Source organism: Erythrolamprus reginae, chromosome 2 (genome assembly GCF_031021105.1).
Source record: "Erythrolamprus reginae isolate rEryReg1 chromosome 2, rEryReg1.hap1, whole genome shotgun sequence".
Taxonomy (NCBI): domain Eukaryota; kingdom Metazoa; phylum Chordata; class Lepidosauria; order Squamata; family Dipsadidae; genus Erythrolamprus; species Erythrolamprus reginae.
This window is the reverse complement of record NC_091951.1, coordinates 248238033-248255573: the sequence shown is the minus strand read 5'-3', so window position 1 is coordinate 248255573 and position 17541 is coordinate 248238033. Positions and strand designations below refer to the sequence as shown.

General features: G+C 43.1%; 1 protein-coding gene across 8 annotated transcripts in view; it reads right to left on the bottom strand.

Annotated features, from left to right (window-relative positions):
• Positions 1–17541, bottom strand: part of PALM2AKAP2 (PALM2 and AKAP2 fusion) — a 348527-nt gene that overhangs the window by 23991 nt on the left and 306995 nt on the right. For all 8 annotated transcript variants that reach the window (XM_070742416.1, XM_070742413.1, XM_070742415.1 and 5 more), the window contains one exon: positions 6487–8863. In XM_070742416.1, the coding sequence (XP_070598517.1) occupies positions 6487–8863 (2377 nt within the window). The remainder of the gene's footprint in view (positions 1–6486; positions 8864–17541) is intronic.

Sequence of the window (17541 nt, the reverse complement as noted above, 5' to 3'; positions counted from 1 at the left end):
CTCTGCAAAGAAAGTTTTCCAAGCCCTAAGTCTTTGCTCTACTTGCTCCCAATGTTTCTTTCCAGGTGCTAATTGTGTCCCCAGCTCTTATTGGCTTGCCAGCTCTTTCATTGTTGCTCTCGCTGAATAAAGGTTTTTTTAAAAAAAAACAAAACCCTGGCGGATAAAATAATGTGCTGAAGCTGACCAGACTAAGGACGCTAACCAGATGAATACCCGGTAAGCAGATTCTTTTGCCTATTTTCATCCCCCAAAACTAAGGTACATCTTATACTCTGGTGCGTTTTATACTCTGAAAAATACGGTATATAATCTGTTTGGTAGGCTTATGCTCCCGAAACATAAGAGAAGGACCCAGTTTCAGTGCTTCTATTTACACACACACACACACACACCACACACACACACACACAAAGTTCAGGTCTCTGAAAAATATGTCAAAGAAATATCAGGAGCTACATATCAGGAGTCATTTGGCCTCTAACACATACACACATCTTACAGAAGCAATGCAGGATCCTTTCTTTTTTCTACCGGTATAAGCTCTCACAACAGTGAGCTTTGTGGTTATAACATATAGGTGCATCATCATCATCATCATCATCATATTTTTTAATTTGTTTTTTAATGTCATATTTTGCATAGACTGCTGTGATCTTCCTGTATCTGGGTGTATGAACAATCCAAGCTTCCTTTCTAATTGTTTATTGGTATTTATCAGCATCCACCCTTAAAGTGCACAGTGTTTCAGGATGTTCAAAAATCATCTACGCCAGCAGTTCTCAACCTGTGGGTCATGACGCCTTTGGAGGTCGAATGACCCTTTCACAAGGGTCACCTAAGATCATCAGAACATACATATTTCCGATAGTCTTAGGAACTGAGACACCGCTCCTCTATCTGTCTCCAGGTGGTTCCACCTACATGCAAATAGACTACTGCCAAAAAATCACAACCCCCCCCACCAAAAACTGTACCATGGGAAATTCTGAGCATGCACAAAAGCCAAATTTCTGGCTCTGCACATGCGTCACTATCTTGTTTTGGACCTTTTTTGGGGGGCCCCCCACTTTTTTAAAAAAATGTCAGCATTGTACATGTGTGCGCGTGCAAAGTGCAACACATGCCCATGAGGCATGGCAACATAGCACAGTACGAAGCGAACCGACAATGAGATAATTTAGAACCCAACCCTGAGTTTCCTAATAATTTTATTATTTAATGGTTGGGGGGGTCACCACAACATGAGGAACTACATTTGGCAGTAGTCTATTTGCATATAGGTGGAACCGCCTGGAGACAGATAGAGGAGCGGTGTCTCGGTTCCTAAAACTATCGGAAATATGTGTTTTCTGATTATCTCAGGTGACCCTTGTGACCTCCAAAGGTGTCGTGACCCACAGGTTGAGAACTGCTGGCGTAGATGATTTTTGAACACCGTGAAAAACTGTGCACTTTAAGGGTGGATGCTGATAAATACAAGTACAGTGTTCCCTCGATTTTCGCGGGTTCGAACTTCGCGAAAAGTCTATACCACGGCTTTTCAAAAATATTAATTAAAAAATACTTTGTGGGTTTTTCCCCTATACCACGGTTTTTCCCACCCGATGACGTCATATGTCATTGCCAAACTTTCATCTGCCTTTAATAAATATTTTTTAAAATAAACTTTAATAAATAAACATGGTGAGTAATAATCTGAATGGTTGTTAAGGGAATGGAAAACTGCAATTTAGGGGTTTAAAGTGTTATGGGAAGGCTTGTGATACTGTTCATAGCCAAAAATAGTGTATTTACTTCCGCATCTCTACTTCGTGGAAATTCGACTTTCGCGGGCAGTCTCAGAACGCATCCCCCGCAAAAAGCGAGGGAACACTGTACACAATTAGAAAGGAAGCTTGGATTAAAGGTTTGTGGCATTAGGAATGTTGAGAACCACTGATCTATGCAATTACCGGTAAATGCTCTTGCAAATTGGGAAATACTGACTCAGCCCCACATTCAAATCCTAGCAAAGTAATATAAAAATGTCCTTTAGTTAAACTACTGGTAAATAAAAATGTGGTAATTTATTAACCAACGATCTGGTTCGGTTGATCTGATTTTGTGAGACAAGTTGAGAATATTTATTGGTTCCAAGGAACAATAGTAGCACAAGCTTAGTGAAGATGAATCCAGCTGCTTTCCCAGAACTGCTGTGATTAAAATTCAGCCAATTTATTTGTAACCGGAACTGAGATTGTTTGCAAAGGAAATACTTGCAGTTCCTGTTTCTGAAGAATTCTTCTAGCAGATGATATTAGCTCCAAAATTATGTAATTAGGGAACTTCCCATGCCTCATAGCTGATGGTGATGGAGCTAAATCATAGCACTAATTTTTCTGTTTCATTTATTTTGTGTTGCATAGGAAAGAAACAAATTAAAATCCCACTAGTGCCAAAATTGAGCAATACAGTACCTTGGAACAGAAAGTAAAAATAAAAGTCAGACAACTATTTACAGCCCATAAATGGTGTGCATTTGTATATTCTACTCTACTGTGTCAACTTGTAGCATAAGACTGCCAGATGAGGCTGTTTGTAATTTCATCATTCCTCTTGGCCAACTATTTAGCCACACACTATACGTAGCCCTCGACTTACGACCATAATTGAGCGCAAAATTTATGTTGCTAAGTGAGAAATTTGTTAAATGAGTTTTGCCCAATTTTACAACTTTTCTTGTCACATTTTTATGTACAGTAGTACCTCTATATACGAGCTGCTCCACATGCGAGTATTCCAAGTTACGAGCCAAGACGCGAGCAAAATTTCTGTTCGACACCCGAGCTCAAATTCGGGATACGAGCCGAGCTTCCACTAGGTGGTGCAATAATTCCTTGCTTCCAGTTATCTCAGTGCGAAAAACAAAGTCTAAAGGCGTTCGTTCAAGATGCGAGTTGATCGACATACGAGCTCGGGTCTGGAACAAATTAGACTCGTATGTTGAGGTACCACTGTATTTATGTATTTATTTATTTAATTTGACTTATATGCCGCCCAATCCTACAGGACTCAGGGCGGTTCACAACAATAACACAATACAGTAAAAAGTTGAATTCAAGCATTAACAACAATAAAAACCCTTAATATAACCCTTGTATAACAATAAAAAACCCTAATCCTGTCAATGCAATCATACCATCACCCTTACTAATCAAAAGATGTTTCAGCTGGAGATAAGCTGTTAGTTCTCACAGCCCCCAGGCCTGTCAGCAGAGCCAGGTCTTCAAGGCTTTTCAGAAGGCCAGTAGGGTAGGGGCAGTACGAAGCTCAGGGCTAGTTAGTTCCAAAGAGCTGGGGCTGCCACAGAGAAGGCCCTCCCCCGAAGGCCCGCCACAAATGTGACTCAGCCGTCAGGCATACAAATATAAATCACGTGACCATGGGGATGCTGCAATGGTCTTAAGTGTGAACAATGGTCATAGGTTACTGTTTTCAGTGCTGTTATAACTTTAAACAGTCACTAAATGAATTGTAAATCGAGGATTACCTGTACAGAAGGCTGACTAAAATTCCTTTTTTAGGGAACTCGGAGAGGCTGCCTTGTAGATCACTTGGGACACTACGAGTTTAAGACATTTTTTGGACTCGAGAGTCCAAATATGCTTATAAAAGGCATAATCTTCAATGTGCAATGGCCACTTCTACGGAACATAAAATCTAATTCATTTTAGGCATGTTTCAAAATTCACTCAAGATTGTATTTTATAATTTGGTTGCAAAAGGGAGCTGTCTCCTGTCCATTCTCCTTGACCACTGACTGTCTCTAACCTAGTTGACCGCAGGCTTCAAGGATACTGAATATGAATATGAATAGGCTTGACATTTAACATTTCTCCAGTTACACATTAAAATTTACATTCTACATTACTTTTTGACAGGCAGCATTTTGCTAGAACAAATTTCCATTGTCTCCTAGTCCCACAAATCTATCGTTGTGGCTGCCAACTGCTCTACTTTTTACCATAAATGTATACCATTCATATGTGAAGTACATTTTATGATATACATTAACAATAATATGAACATATGTGTAAACACACACACTATTCCAGTGTATACCAGTGAACAAACCTGCATTCAGACTTATATAAGACTAAGATGGATGGTAATACTGCAAAAACAAACCTCAAACTGTAAAGTATGTTAATTTTGTTTTTGTTTTGATATAAAATTTGATCTACCAATAAAAATTTCAATGAAAATTCCCATTTCTTTTTGTAGCTGTCAGTAATATTTATTTCCAAAATAGCTCTCCTTGTGAGGGATGCACAATGGCTCCATTCAGCTAAAGTTTGAATAATGAAGGACATTCTATATTTGAACTTTTGAAGCATTTTTGTAAAATCCACATACAAATTCAGAGTCATTTAATAAAACTGGTTAATAGTTATAGGGCAAGCAATACCCTCCCACCCCAATTTCTCTAAAATGCCATAAGAAGCACAAAAGTGGTCTGAATACAGAACTATTACTAGTCACAATAAATAAATAAATGGCATCTATAGGTCAGACAGAGAATATTGTAGAATACAGTAATCCCTCGTTTTTCGCTGTGGATGCGTTCCAAGACCACCCGTGAAAAACAAATTTCCGTGAAGTAGAGGAAAGTTAGGTTTTTTAATGTATTTAACAAGTATTTGGACTTTTAAAACCCACCCTTTGCATTAAACAGTCATTCTATAATGTTTCTCAGCTGGAATTACATGTGATATCCTACCAGTTTCTTTAATAGAGTACAATAGTACTGTAGAAGAATTTTATGAATTTTTAATGGATTTTAAATTTTCAATGGATTTAATGGGTTTAAGCCCCCTTTGAAAACCCGTGAAGTAGTGAATCCGTAAAAGATGAACCGTGAAGTAGTGAGGGATTACTGTATACACAGGTAGGTACAGACTTCAGAGGATAGTTAGCACTGTAGAAAAAACAGCTGCAACCAAACCAGCCTTCCACTGAAGATCTGTATACTGCATTAACCAGAAAAAGGACTGAAAAAAATATCTACAGACCCCTCACATCCTGGACATAAACTGTTTCAACTTCTCCCCTCAGAAAATCGCTGTAGAGCTGTGATGGCGAACTTATGGCATGGGTGCCACAGGTGGCACACCAGATGTTGCCCTATGTCAGTTCCAAATGTGTGCGCTGACCAGCTGATTTTCGGGCTTGGGGAAGGACGTTTCACCCTCCGCACGCTTCAGGGAAGCTTCCTGAAGCCCAGAAGTGCAAAAAATAGCCCAATGGACAAAGCAGAAGTTCAGAAAATGCACTTCTGGTTTGCCCATTGTGCTGTTTTTTACACTCCGTGCTCCAGGAAGTTTCCTTGAAGTATCTGGAGTGTAAAAACAGCACAATGGGCAAACCGGAAGTCCGTTTTTCCAAACTTCCGTTTTGCCTGTTTTTTACAGTTCCAGGCTTCAGTGAGGCCTCTGCGGATGCATGCGAATGGGCGGGATTGTGTGCATGCACAGGGGCATCGTGGAGGGTGCACACATGTGTCGGGAGGAGGGAAGGGGTGTGGACTCATGCATGCATGCTAGCATACCCACACACCCTTTTGGCACGCGATCCAAAAAAAGGTTCGCCATCACTGCTATAGAGCATTGCATGCCAAAAATAGATATGAAGACATTTCTCTCCCCCCCCCCCCGTGTTATCACTCTGCCGAACACACATCTAATTCTCACAGCAATGTCTTAGGTGTAAAGATATTTACCCATGTAGTAGGCTATATTGCTAATATCCTTCTCATTGTCTCATCTTTTTCATCTCATATTTTCTTATCTTCCCTATTGGTATCCTGGGATTTATCACTTGTTTGTATCTTATGAGTAATGTTTGTAACTATGATTTATGACCTATGACCTATCACTTTATTTGTATGTACACGGAGAGCTTATGCACGACAGAGCTTATGCAAAACCATTCATTGTGTGCCTAATCACAGTTGGCCAATAAAGGATTCAAGTTTTATCTTTAATTTGTATTAGATGCTGGAGACTATATCAGTTGTTTTCAAGGCCAGCTGATGAACATTATGGTGCTACAACCAATCTGATTCAATAAGCCATTTATTAATACTTGTTAAAGAAGTTCTGGAACAATAGGACTTGTATCCAAATACAGTGGTACCTCGACATACGAGTTTAATTCGTTCCAGACCCGAGCTCGTAAGTCGATCAACTCGCATCTCGAACGAATGCCTTTAGACTTTGTTTTTCACGCCGAGATAACGGGAAGCGAGGAGATTCTTGCGCCACCTAGCGGAAGCTCGGCTCGTATCCCGAATTTGAGCTCGGGTGTCGAACAGAAATTTCGCTCGCGTCGCGGCTCGTAACTTGGAATACTCGCACGTGGAGCAGCTCGTATCTAGAGGTACTACTGTAATCTAAAAAACCACTATTTCTTTGGCTAAGAAAATATTGAACGCCAAATTCTTACCTGGTGCAGTTTTGTGAGATGCAGTTCGGGTGGATGGTGGAGGCGCACTCTTCGTGACAAGGTTTTGCGTTAGATGCATATCTTGCCTTTGTCTTTTTAGTTCCTCCTCTCTCTGTTGGGCTGCCCGTATTTCTTCTTCTATCATGGACAAAGTCCTCTGCTTTTTTGATCTTAATTTAAAAGGCCCTACTGCCACCTCTGTTTCTTGCATAGCCAGAATGGAAGCTGTGCTTCTAAGCTCAGCTGCTTCTGAATATTTACTAAAATAGCTGACTTCTGGCTTGACTTCTTCCTCACTGACGACTTGGATGGAGTAAGCAACAGGAGGTGGCTGCTTTTCCCTGAGCACAGAATCTTGAACTGAAGTTGTCTTTGGTGTTGTGTCACGTTTCTCTTGCATAGGAGAGGACACCTGAGGTGGCTGAAACGTTGAACCAGGCTGGTTCTCAGAATACGGTGCCCTGTTCAGCTCTTCTTCTTCCTGCTCATTAGAGTGGGCCATGCTATCCTTTGCTTGCTGATAATTCATTTTATTAGCCTGCTCAGTGATGGCTTGTTGAATAGCACTTTGAACCAGGAGATCAGCCTGATATTCCAACTGCTCTTCAGCAAGCACAGAGTTGACTAGCGGCGAAGAAGGAGAATAAAAACCGTGTTCACTAAGTGACTTTGGAACATCTTGACACTCGGAAGGCGTATTAGCTTGTGGAGTCTGGGGCAAGGAGAAGTCAGTGAGGGAATTTTCTTGAAGGGGGTTAATTGTTTCATTAGAGGCACCACTGTCGCTAATATTGTCCATGCTAAAGTCATTGGAAAGAGTTTCCAACACGGTTGTATCCTGTGATCTGACAGAGAGTTCGTCTAAACCAGAGTCTAGTTCTTCTGGAGGAGAAGAAATACTGACTGATTTTGGGAACTGATCTAACACGCTCTGTTCATCATCCTTTACCACTGTAAGGACTGCTTTGGCACTTGTGAATTCGTCATCATCCGACCATATCTTGATGGCCTGAACACACTTTGTAGAGTCGCCATAAAGAGTCGGGCCTGTAGGACCACCAGAGACATTCTGACTAATGCTGTCACCTGAGATGAAGGACAGCTTCTCAGTGTTTGTAGTAGCTGCCTCACTATTATCAGCTTGTGCATATACAGTCACAGGCTGTGTCACGGAGATTGTTCGCCGGTCCATTTGGGATGGACCTATTGGTTTATAGAATGGTTGTATGGTGAACATTTTAGGGGTCCCTGAACGCTTCAGGGAACCTGGATTGCTTTGCTGATCTGAATTTTCCATTAGCTGAAATTGTTTCCGAGCAGCTGAAAAATCTATTTGTTCTGTGACAATATCAAGTTTTTGATTTTTATCAGTTGAATCTGATGGTGCATAGGGATAGGAGGCAGGCTTTACAGGCATTGATGGTAGTGGTTGTGGCTGCTGTTGCTGTTGTTTCTGTTTGCGTTCTTTGTACTTCTTGTGAGACTCCAAGTGTTCTTCAGCCAGCTGTTCCTCTAAGGTTTTCTCTTGGGGTGGATTCCACCACTTTGCAGCTATTTCTGGATTTTTCTTGACAGCCTGGCTTCGGATGAGCTCTCGTCTCTCCTTTTCCAATTCTATTATCTCATCGGAAGGCCTCACTTTACGCACTCTGTAATTCTCTCCTGGATCCTCTTCTTCAAAAAGCTTAGATGGCTTTTTATCTTCCTGAAATGCTCTAAGCTCAAACTTGGCTTCTTTCTTAATGGTAGCCAATGTTAACTCTCCATCCTTGGATGACCTTGAGCTTGTGGAAGAGCACGGGCTCACTGGCACTTTCAAAGTGTCACAGGGTTCCTCTTGCAACATCTCTACAAAATGGCCATTTGGTTTTAGCTTCCCAGATGCTGCATTAATTCCGCTGTGCTCAAGGGTTGGAAGTGTTTGTCCTCCGACTTTAACACCATTATGCTCACTGAGTGCTGGGAGATCATTAGTAATACGAACAGATGGACTAGAACCATCCACAGCAACAGGTGCACTTCTCTCAGGAGACGAGGAAGCCATCCCATTAAAGGGGTTATCAGGAGCAGAATCACAACAATTTGCTTCTAGTACCTCATCAAGATATCTGATCTCTCTAGCAACCTCACTGTCCAAAGATTCATGTCGTTCTTTCATTCCATTGTGACTGGCAATTGTGGAAAGCAAGTGACTTTGATTGTCTGTTGCACATGTTGAGGTCCCAACTATGGTGTCTCTATGTTCTGCAACAAGGGATTCAATTTCCATTTTGTCTTGTTCTGTTGTGCAATTACTAGCAGACTCCAAAAAATTGGCACTATAGCGGTCTTTCTCTTCTCTTAACTTTATCTCATCTCCATAGCATGTAGTTGATTTCTAAAATGGAAACAGAAGGACAGAAATCAGTCATTGGAACCTGTGCAAACACTTTTTCTAATACAGGGTAACAAAAATATTTCTATATCATATGAAAAAAAGAACTAATTTTATCTAAGACATTTTTATGTGACAAATAAAGCCTCATTATAATGATTGGGACTACCACAATCAGAAACTTAGCAAAATAATCACCACTCTAAGTATCTCCCATCTATCCTCATTCTGATAACTACTAATTGTAATTTGCAACTGCTTGTTTTCTCGCCAAAACTTTCATGTGTATGTAGTGACTGTCTTTTGCATTTAATTAAGAACTGAAAAAGCAATCTACATTTATTTGAAGATTTCATACTCAAGCAGCCTTCCTTAAATTGATGCCTTCTGGAAATGTTGGGTCTGGTTAGAAATGTTGAGAGATGTAATTCCAACACATACAGAGGATATCAGGTTCAGGAATGCTGGAGTCAAACATATTACTCGACATTAATACACATCACTCCCTAAAGCACACGATACACACATTATTTTCCCCTTCTTTCTGTAATTTAAAACTACCTTGCACTGTGGAACAAGGAAGACATTTGTTCAGAAACATAAATCTTAATTTTTTAAAAATGTGATTTTCATTGCTTCAGTTTAGTGTTAAATCACCAATATTACATTTTAAATTATTTTCAAGATAAGCTCTAATGATTTATGTGCTGCTATTTTAAAAGGGTTTTTATTCTTTCAAATTCACAGGAACTTTGGAAACAAGTTATGTATAGGTAAGTGGTATTATTTATAGATTTAAGAAGTAACTCTCCAAAAATTGAACCGAGTAATACAACTTCCATAGAGGGAGAGAAATCAGCAAAAAAATAAATAAATTTTGAGTCTGAAAATAGGCGTTGATTGCTTACCTGAACGCCTCTTCTCGTACGGTGAGCGGGTACAGCAGTCACATGGGTTGCTCATGTCCAATCCGGTGGAACTGAGCCTAGTATTAAAAAAGCTTGCCGGATCCGCCCCTTCCCCAGAATTCGCGAATCCATAGACTAGGCTCAGTTGTGAAGCTCTGCAGTGTTCAACTCTCATTGTTAGAGGAAGAAGGATAGAGAAAGATAAAGAAGACACATACAAGGGCGGGAAGTGACTGCTGTACCCGCTCACCGTACGAGAAGAGGCGTTCAGGTAAGCAATCAACGCCTATTCTCCGTACTGAAGGAGCGGGTCCAGCAGTCACATGGGACATACCCAATAGATGGTCCCTAGGGTGGGATTAGATTGCTATCGTGTGAGATAACGGATTGGAGTACCCTTCTGCCGAAGGCAGCGTCCGCTGAAGCGTAAGAATCAATCTTGTAGTGCCTGATGAAGGAATTTGGCGAAGCCCAAGTGGCTGCTTTGCAGACCTCCTCCAACGGGGCTTGAGTCGCCCAAGCGGCCGAGGTGGCTGCGCTCCTGGTGGAATGCGCTGTGATGTTCCTTGGAACTGAGAGGGAGGCCGACTCATAGGCCTTAGATATAGTCCCTCTGATCCAACGGCCTATTACTGTAGAAGACACTTTGGCCCCCATGACTCTGGGATGATAGGCTATAAAAAGTGCTTCTGACCTCCGAAAGGGTCCTGTGCGTTGGATATAGATCCTCAGCGCTCTGGTGAGATCCAGGGTGTGCCATCTAATCGCCAAGGGATGGTCTCGTTGGAGGCAGAAGGAAGGTAGGACAATATCCTGAGATCTGTGGAACATGGAACTAACCTTAGGTAAGAAGGTGGGGTCCAGTCGCAAGACTACCTTGTCCTGATGGAATTGACAAAGGTCCTGTCTGATTGAGAGGGCAGCCAGCTCCGAAATGCGTCGGGCAGAGGTAATAGCCACCAGGAATGCTACCTTAAAAGATAAGTACCTGAGGGACGCCGATTTTAGGGGTTCGTATGGTGCCTGCGTGAGGGAATGGAGAACCCGTGGCAAATCCCAGGATGGGTACCTGTGGACCTTGGAAGGTCTGAGGTTGGCTATGCCCTTGAGGAATTCCTGAACTTCAGGGAAGGCTCGGAGAGGCTGTCTGCGGGGGCCCCCTAGGACAGATGAAATGGCAGCCAGGTGACGCCGGAGGGTACTGGTGGAAAGTCCTTTATGGAAGCCTTGCATAAGGAAGGAAATAATTCTGTGTATGGGGATGCACAGAGGGGAAAAACCTTCCTGTAGACACCACTGGTGAAACTTGGACCACGTGTGGTCGTATATTCGATTGGTCGAACCCCTTCTGGCCTTTAGAATGACCTCCACTGAGTCGGGGTCATGACCACGCAGTTCTAAGTCTCTCCTGATAACAGCCAGGCGGTGAGGTGGAACCACTCCGGGTCTGGATGGAAAGAGGCCCCCTGCCGCAGCATATCCCCCGAAACGGGGAGTCGCCAAGGGTCCTGGACGGACAGCTGCTGGAGATCCGCGAACCAGGGCCGACGGGGCCAATGAGGGGCGATTAAGATTACTCGGGCCCTCTCGGTGAGGACCTTGTGAATCACGTCCGGGAGGATTGGAATTGGAGGAAATGCGTAGAGTAGGCCTGGAGGCCATGGACTCCGGAGGGCATTGATTGCTTCCGCTCCCGGGGATGGAAATCTGGAAAAGAAGCGAGGGAGTTGGGCGTTCGCATTGGTCGCGAAGAGATCCAGGATTGGTAGGCCGAATCTGAGGCTGATTTGATGGAACAGGTCTTGGTGGAGGTTCCACTCTCCTGGGTCTATCGTTGCTCGGGATAGCCAATCCGCCTGGACGTTGAGGCTCCCCGAGATGTGATCGGCTAGGAGCGACTGGAGATGTTTTTCCGCCCAGAGGCCCAACTTGAGGGCCTCCCTCATGAGAGCCTTGGATCTCGTGCCCCCCTGTCTGCAGATATGGCTTTTTGTGGCAATGTTGTCGGTGAGGATGAGAACGTGCCGGTTGGGAATGCGAGGAGAGAAATGCTTCAGAGCCAGGGAAACGGCTCTTAACTCTAGCCAATTGATTGGCCTGGAAGCTTCCTCTGGGGACCACGTGCCCTGGGCTATCATCCCCTGGGCGTGGGCGCCCCATCCCGATAGACTGGCATCTGTGGTGATGACAAATTGATCCGGGCACCTGAACGGGGATCCTCTGTCCATGGCCGGAGACTTCCACCACTTGAAGGATCTGCGAACACTTAGTGGGATGACAATGCGTCGATTTGAGTTGCTGTGCCCCGATCTCTGAAAAGGTAACAGGAGCCACTGGAGTTCCCTAGCATGAAGGCGAGCCCAGGGAATGATGCCTATGCATGACACCATCTTCCCCAAAAGGGAAGAGAGAGTTACTATGGATACTGAAGAATTAGATAAGATGTTAGAAATTAACTCCACTATACTGAGTTTTCTCTCGGGAGAGAGAAAAACCTGAGAGGATTCTGAATCAATAATGGATCCCAGGTGAGAAATGGATGTGGAAGGTTGGAGGTGACTTTTATCAAAGTTGATGGAAAAACCATGGTCCTGAAGGACTGACATGGTGACGGAAAGGTCAGTTTTCACTTTCTCTAGGGAGTTCCCATGGACCAAAATATCATCAAGATAACATAAAATGTGGATGGGAAACGCCCGGATATAGGCCGCCAGGGACCCCAAGAGCTTTGTAAAGACCCGAGGGGCCGAGGAAAGGCCAAATGGCATCGCCCTATACTGGAAATGCCTGCCTTGAAAGGAAAAACGTAAACATTTTCTGTGGCATTTGGCTATAGGAATGTGAAGGTAGGCCTCAGTGAGGTCTAAGGAGACCATGAAATCTCCCGTGTGAATGGCGGCCAAAATAGAAGATAAGGAGTGCATCTTAAACTTCCTATATTTGATGAATAGGTTTAGTTTCTTTAAATCCAAAATAGCTCTCCAACCTCCGGAGGACTTTGGAACCATAAATAGGATGGAGTAAAACCTAGGCCCTTCTGACCGGAAGGGACCGGTTGAATGGCTCTGATGGACAATAGATGAGAAATGGCCTCCTCCATACGGTTACAATCTGAGGAGGACCTGGGAGAAGGGCAGGAAATAAAACGTTTAGGGGGAGGATAAATAAATTCTAAAAGAAGGCCTGTTTGAACAGTGTCAATGACCCAAGGGTCCTTGGAGGAGAGACGCCAATTAGAGGCGAAATGGGCTAGGCGACCCCCTATGGGAATTGAGGAAAAATTACCATCTAGGTTTTTTTGAAGCCCTGTTAGAGGACGCTCCCCTTTGGAAGCGAAACCCTCTGCCCCTGGAGTTCCTACCTTGGGAACGAAAGCGGGGGGAATACTGACCTGGAGATCTCTGATAGGAAGCCGCTTGATCTTGCTGGCGCCCTGGGCGACGAAAGGACTGCGTTTTGGTAGCCTTTTTTGTGGTTGGACCCAAAACTTTCTTCTTATCCGTGGTTTCCGTGAGGAGTGGATCCAGAAGATCACCGAAGAGAAGGTCGCGCTTTAAGGGACCCTGGGATAACTGCCACTTCTGGCGAACTCCCGCTTGCCAAGGGCGAATCCATAGGAGTCTTCTTGCCGTTGTAGAAGCTGCAATAGACTTAGCAGAAAATCTAGTAGATTGCAAGGTGGCATCAGCCACGTACTGGGCAGCTGCAAAGACCTTGTTGAAGTCTTGTTGACCTCTCAAGTCATCGGGAGGAATATGCTGTTGAAGTTGGCGAAGCCACAGCAGCATGGCTCTGGAGAAAAAGGAAGCCGCTGCAGAACTTTTAATGGCCCAGGAATCAGCGGTGAATCCTCTTTTGAGCATTTGCTCAATGCGCTTGTCCTCTGGGCGGAGGACTTCCTCCGCCTCGCCTGGCACAGCCGCTGCCGAGTGAAGGATCTTGACAGGTTCATCCGGTTTGGGAAAGGATAGAAGCTCTTCATAGGAAGAGGAAAGTTTGTACAACTTTCTGTCCTTGGTGGAGGGATTAAGGCCAGAGGCTGGAAATTCCCACTGTTTGAGTAAAGCATCTTTAAACAATTTAGGCATAGGAATTACCTCGTTATCCTCCTGTTCCTCTGTGAAGTAGGGTAAATTCTCCTCCGGGGGATCAGTGGAGGTGGAGGCTTGTTTCTCCTGGGCCGCTAATCCCGTAGAAATTCTAGCTTTGAGGAGGAGAGATTTGAATAATTGAGAAGGAAAAATAGTAATTGGAGAAGGAACCTTTATTTGGGATTCCTCATCATCTGATAAACCTTGAAAAGGATCCTCATCATCCTCCATATCCTCATATTCGTCCTGTGAGGAATCTGAATCATCCTGAATAGGAGCCCTGACCGCTGGGGAAGAACCCAAGGGGCGGGAGGGACGAGAAGGAGGAGGAGGTAAGGGAAGCTCATTGATGGTGGAGAGTTTGGCATCAATGGCTTTGGACAACACAGCAAAAATAGATTGGAACTCAGGAGGTAAACTGGAAATATCAGCAGAAATGGCAGAAGAATCCCTAAAGGCCTGGGAGGATCCTGGCTGGGGGGAATCTTCAATAATATCTGGTTCCTCTGGACCTATGCCCCATAGGTTAGGTTGGGGTCTGTCTAGGTTTGGCTCATCCAGAGATAACACAGGGACCCCAGAAGGAGGTAGACTAGAAGCCTCTGGGGGGTCTTGACTACTGATTACTTGGGCCTGCACTTTCAAACGTTTTGCTGATTTGTCATGAATTTTTTGTAGGGCTAGGTCCCTTCTCTTCTCGGCCCTGGTGACCTTGGTCGAGGGGCGGGCCCCTGGAGAAGAGGAGGAAGAGGCCTGGGGGATACTAGTAATCTCATCGCCTGTAGGCCTGGCCTCTCTGGGACCTTTAGTTGTGCCTCTCTTGGGAAAGGTAGCCATAGTCTGACAATTAACAGAAGACAAGGCTGAGCCAATAACTGAATAATAAGGAGAAGAATTTCAAGGACTTCCCAAGAGGAATGGATCCTGCTTCGAGGCCTCGAAGCTGCTGAAACTTGAGGACAATCTGGGCAAACCCAGAGTTCGTGCCCCCAAATCCAGCGGGGCCAGCCTCCCTAAACTTTATAATTAAGTAAAACCAAGGCACTCTGGTTGGAGGCTTAGCCGGTGGAGAATTTAGCCTGGGACCCCCAAGGCCCGCTCCGGGATCCACGCGGTGGACTGAGGCCTACGCGGCTGGCAGGAGGCCAACACGAGAGGCCTAGATTTAAAAAGGGCGCGAAGGCCTTCGCGCCGAAAAAATCGCTCCGAAGATTTCTTAAAGGGGAAGCGATCGACTAAGTCCAGGAGACTAGAAGGCGTCTCACTCCGCAGGAGGTATTTATTAAGCCCTTAAATATTTTGTATACAATAAATAATCAATAAATCAATAGATTAATACTTGCACCAGGACCTCCAGGCCAAAGGATTAGAAGAATCCACAAGCGGCCGCTGGGATCGTAACCGGCAAAACCGCCGGGGGAAAACGAAACCGCAACTTCTCCAAAGGAAAAAAGCCGAGCCGCAAACGGCTGGCGCTATAAGTGCAAGTAAATAATAATAATAAAATAAATCTTACTACTTTTGAAGGAAAAGATCGAAGGGAAGGTGTTAGAATGTTGAACGAGCTATCACAATACAACCGCAGGATATGCGAACTGAGCGAATTCTGGGGAAGGGGCGGATCCGGCAAGCTTTTTTAATACTAGGCTCAGTTCCACCGGATTGGACATGAGCAACCCATGTGACTGCTGGACCCGCTCCTTCAGTACGGAGAATGGGCCAGATCAGGCCAGTAGTTGCAAAGATAAGAATTCCAGAACATTTTCCCCAATGTATTGTTTTGAAATGTTGTTCACCACTCTATTCTTATTCCCCTCCTTACTCACATGAACTAGAGAGAAGTTGCTGTTAAAAATGCTGGTCAGAATTCCAGCAACCATGCTCTGCATTTTTCCTTATCTGTTAGCCCCCCAAAACCAAGAATGATTACACACTTACAGACAGAATCTTGCCAAGCCGAAGCACTCTATTACCTACCTCAAGTATATATTCTGAAAACTATTATGGTGGGACTGTCTTCATCCTCTTTCTTGGACACAAACTATTTCACCTGAGAGGCCTTTTGTTCCTCTGGAATGCATCCCCTCCCTCCTGAGAATCTGACCCACAACATTCCATCACACTATCTCTCCAGAACAATAGGTAGCTTCTGCCTTTTAAGACCAACCATTGACAATAAAGGAACAAGCAGTCAAGAGAACTAATTTCAAATAAATCTCCTGGTTTTAAGAAGATGTTTAAGGAGATTAAGGAATTCGAGGTACTTTCCTGGCTTTAGAACAGGAACCATGGTTTCCTCACAGTAATTGTAGGGCAGATTCCATGTTCTCATTGTTAATATCTATTAGCCTCTCCTGAAGTGCAACATTTTTTTGCTCACAGGCCAATTCTTTAAACAATAGTGCGGAAAACCTACCTTAAAGCATTTTGCTTTTGCATTTCTGACTGAAAGTACACTATCAACAAATTAAAGGAGTTAGGCCTTGTGATACAAATAGTCCTACGCTTAAGTGAAAAACCTGTTAAGTGAGTTTTGCCCCAGTTTACGAATTTTCTTGCCACATGTTTTAAGTGAATCACTGTAGTAGTTAAATTAGTAACACAGTTGTTAAGTGAACCTGGCTTCTTCATTGACTTTATTTGTCAGAAATGTTGCAAAAGGGGATCACTCTGGGATACTACAACCATTGCCAAGTATCCAATATTTTTTGACACCGCCATGGCGATTCTACAACAATGTAAGTGTGAAAAATAGTCATATCATTTTTTTCAGTGCCACTGTAACTTCAAGTGGACACTAAATGAACTGTTATAATATGAGGACTACTGTAAAAGAAGTTATCTTCAGTCACAAACTGATTAGAGTTTTGATATGCTTCTTTATGAAGGACTAACCATTTACCTGAAATAATTTTCTTAAAAGCTTTTGACTGGACTACAATGAAAATAATTACAAAGATTTCTACAGATCATTAAACATATTGAATACTAATTGACTAATATAATAGATACTTATTACTAGATACTGATAATTTTAAATTTAAAAAATAGGCATATAAAATGTTTTTTTTCATGTCATTTTATAGAAGTAGTATTTATTTTTGTTCATTAACTCAGCTACAGTTCCTTTGATTTCTTCTACAGAACATGAAGCGAAGTGCTTAATGTTACCTTTTGTGATTTGAAAATATAACCCTTAATAGCTAATTCAGTATTTGTGGCATAAAACTGCAAGCCTCTGCCATTTAAATAATGTTTACTATATTTAAACCCCACATTTCTGCCATCAAGCAATGATGAATACAATTCATGAGGAATACAATTTCATATTCTTAAAAAATGCATCCATATTTCTTATATACAATGGCACATTTAAAAACATATAATATTCCTCTTAATACACTTGCTAACATTTCCTGGGTATGTAGTACTTGCTTTAATTTAAATATTCAGATTTCTGACATATCTGTATAGATTTTGAAATGCCAGTTCAGTTTCCAGGCAATAATTTATTTATTATTTATTATTTAGATTTGTATGCCGCCCCTCTCCATCAGACTATTGTTTATGCAGGGTTAAACATTGCACCAATTTAAGACAAGAACAAATTGCTAGTGTTGTATCTATGTGTGTGTGCATGTGTATGTAACAGGTGAAATATATCATAGCAAAAGTTAACAGA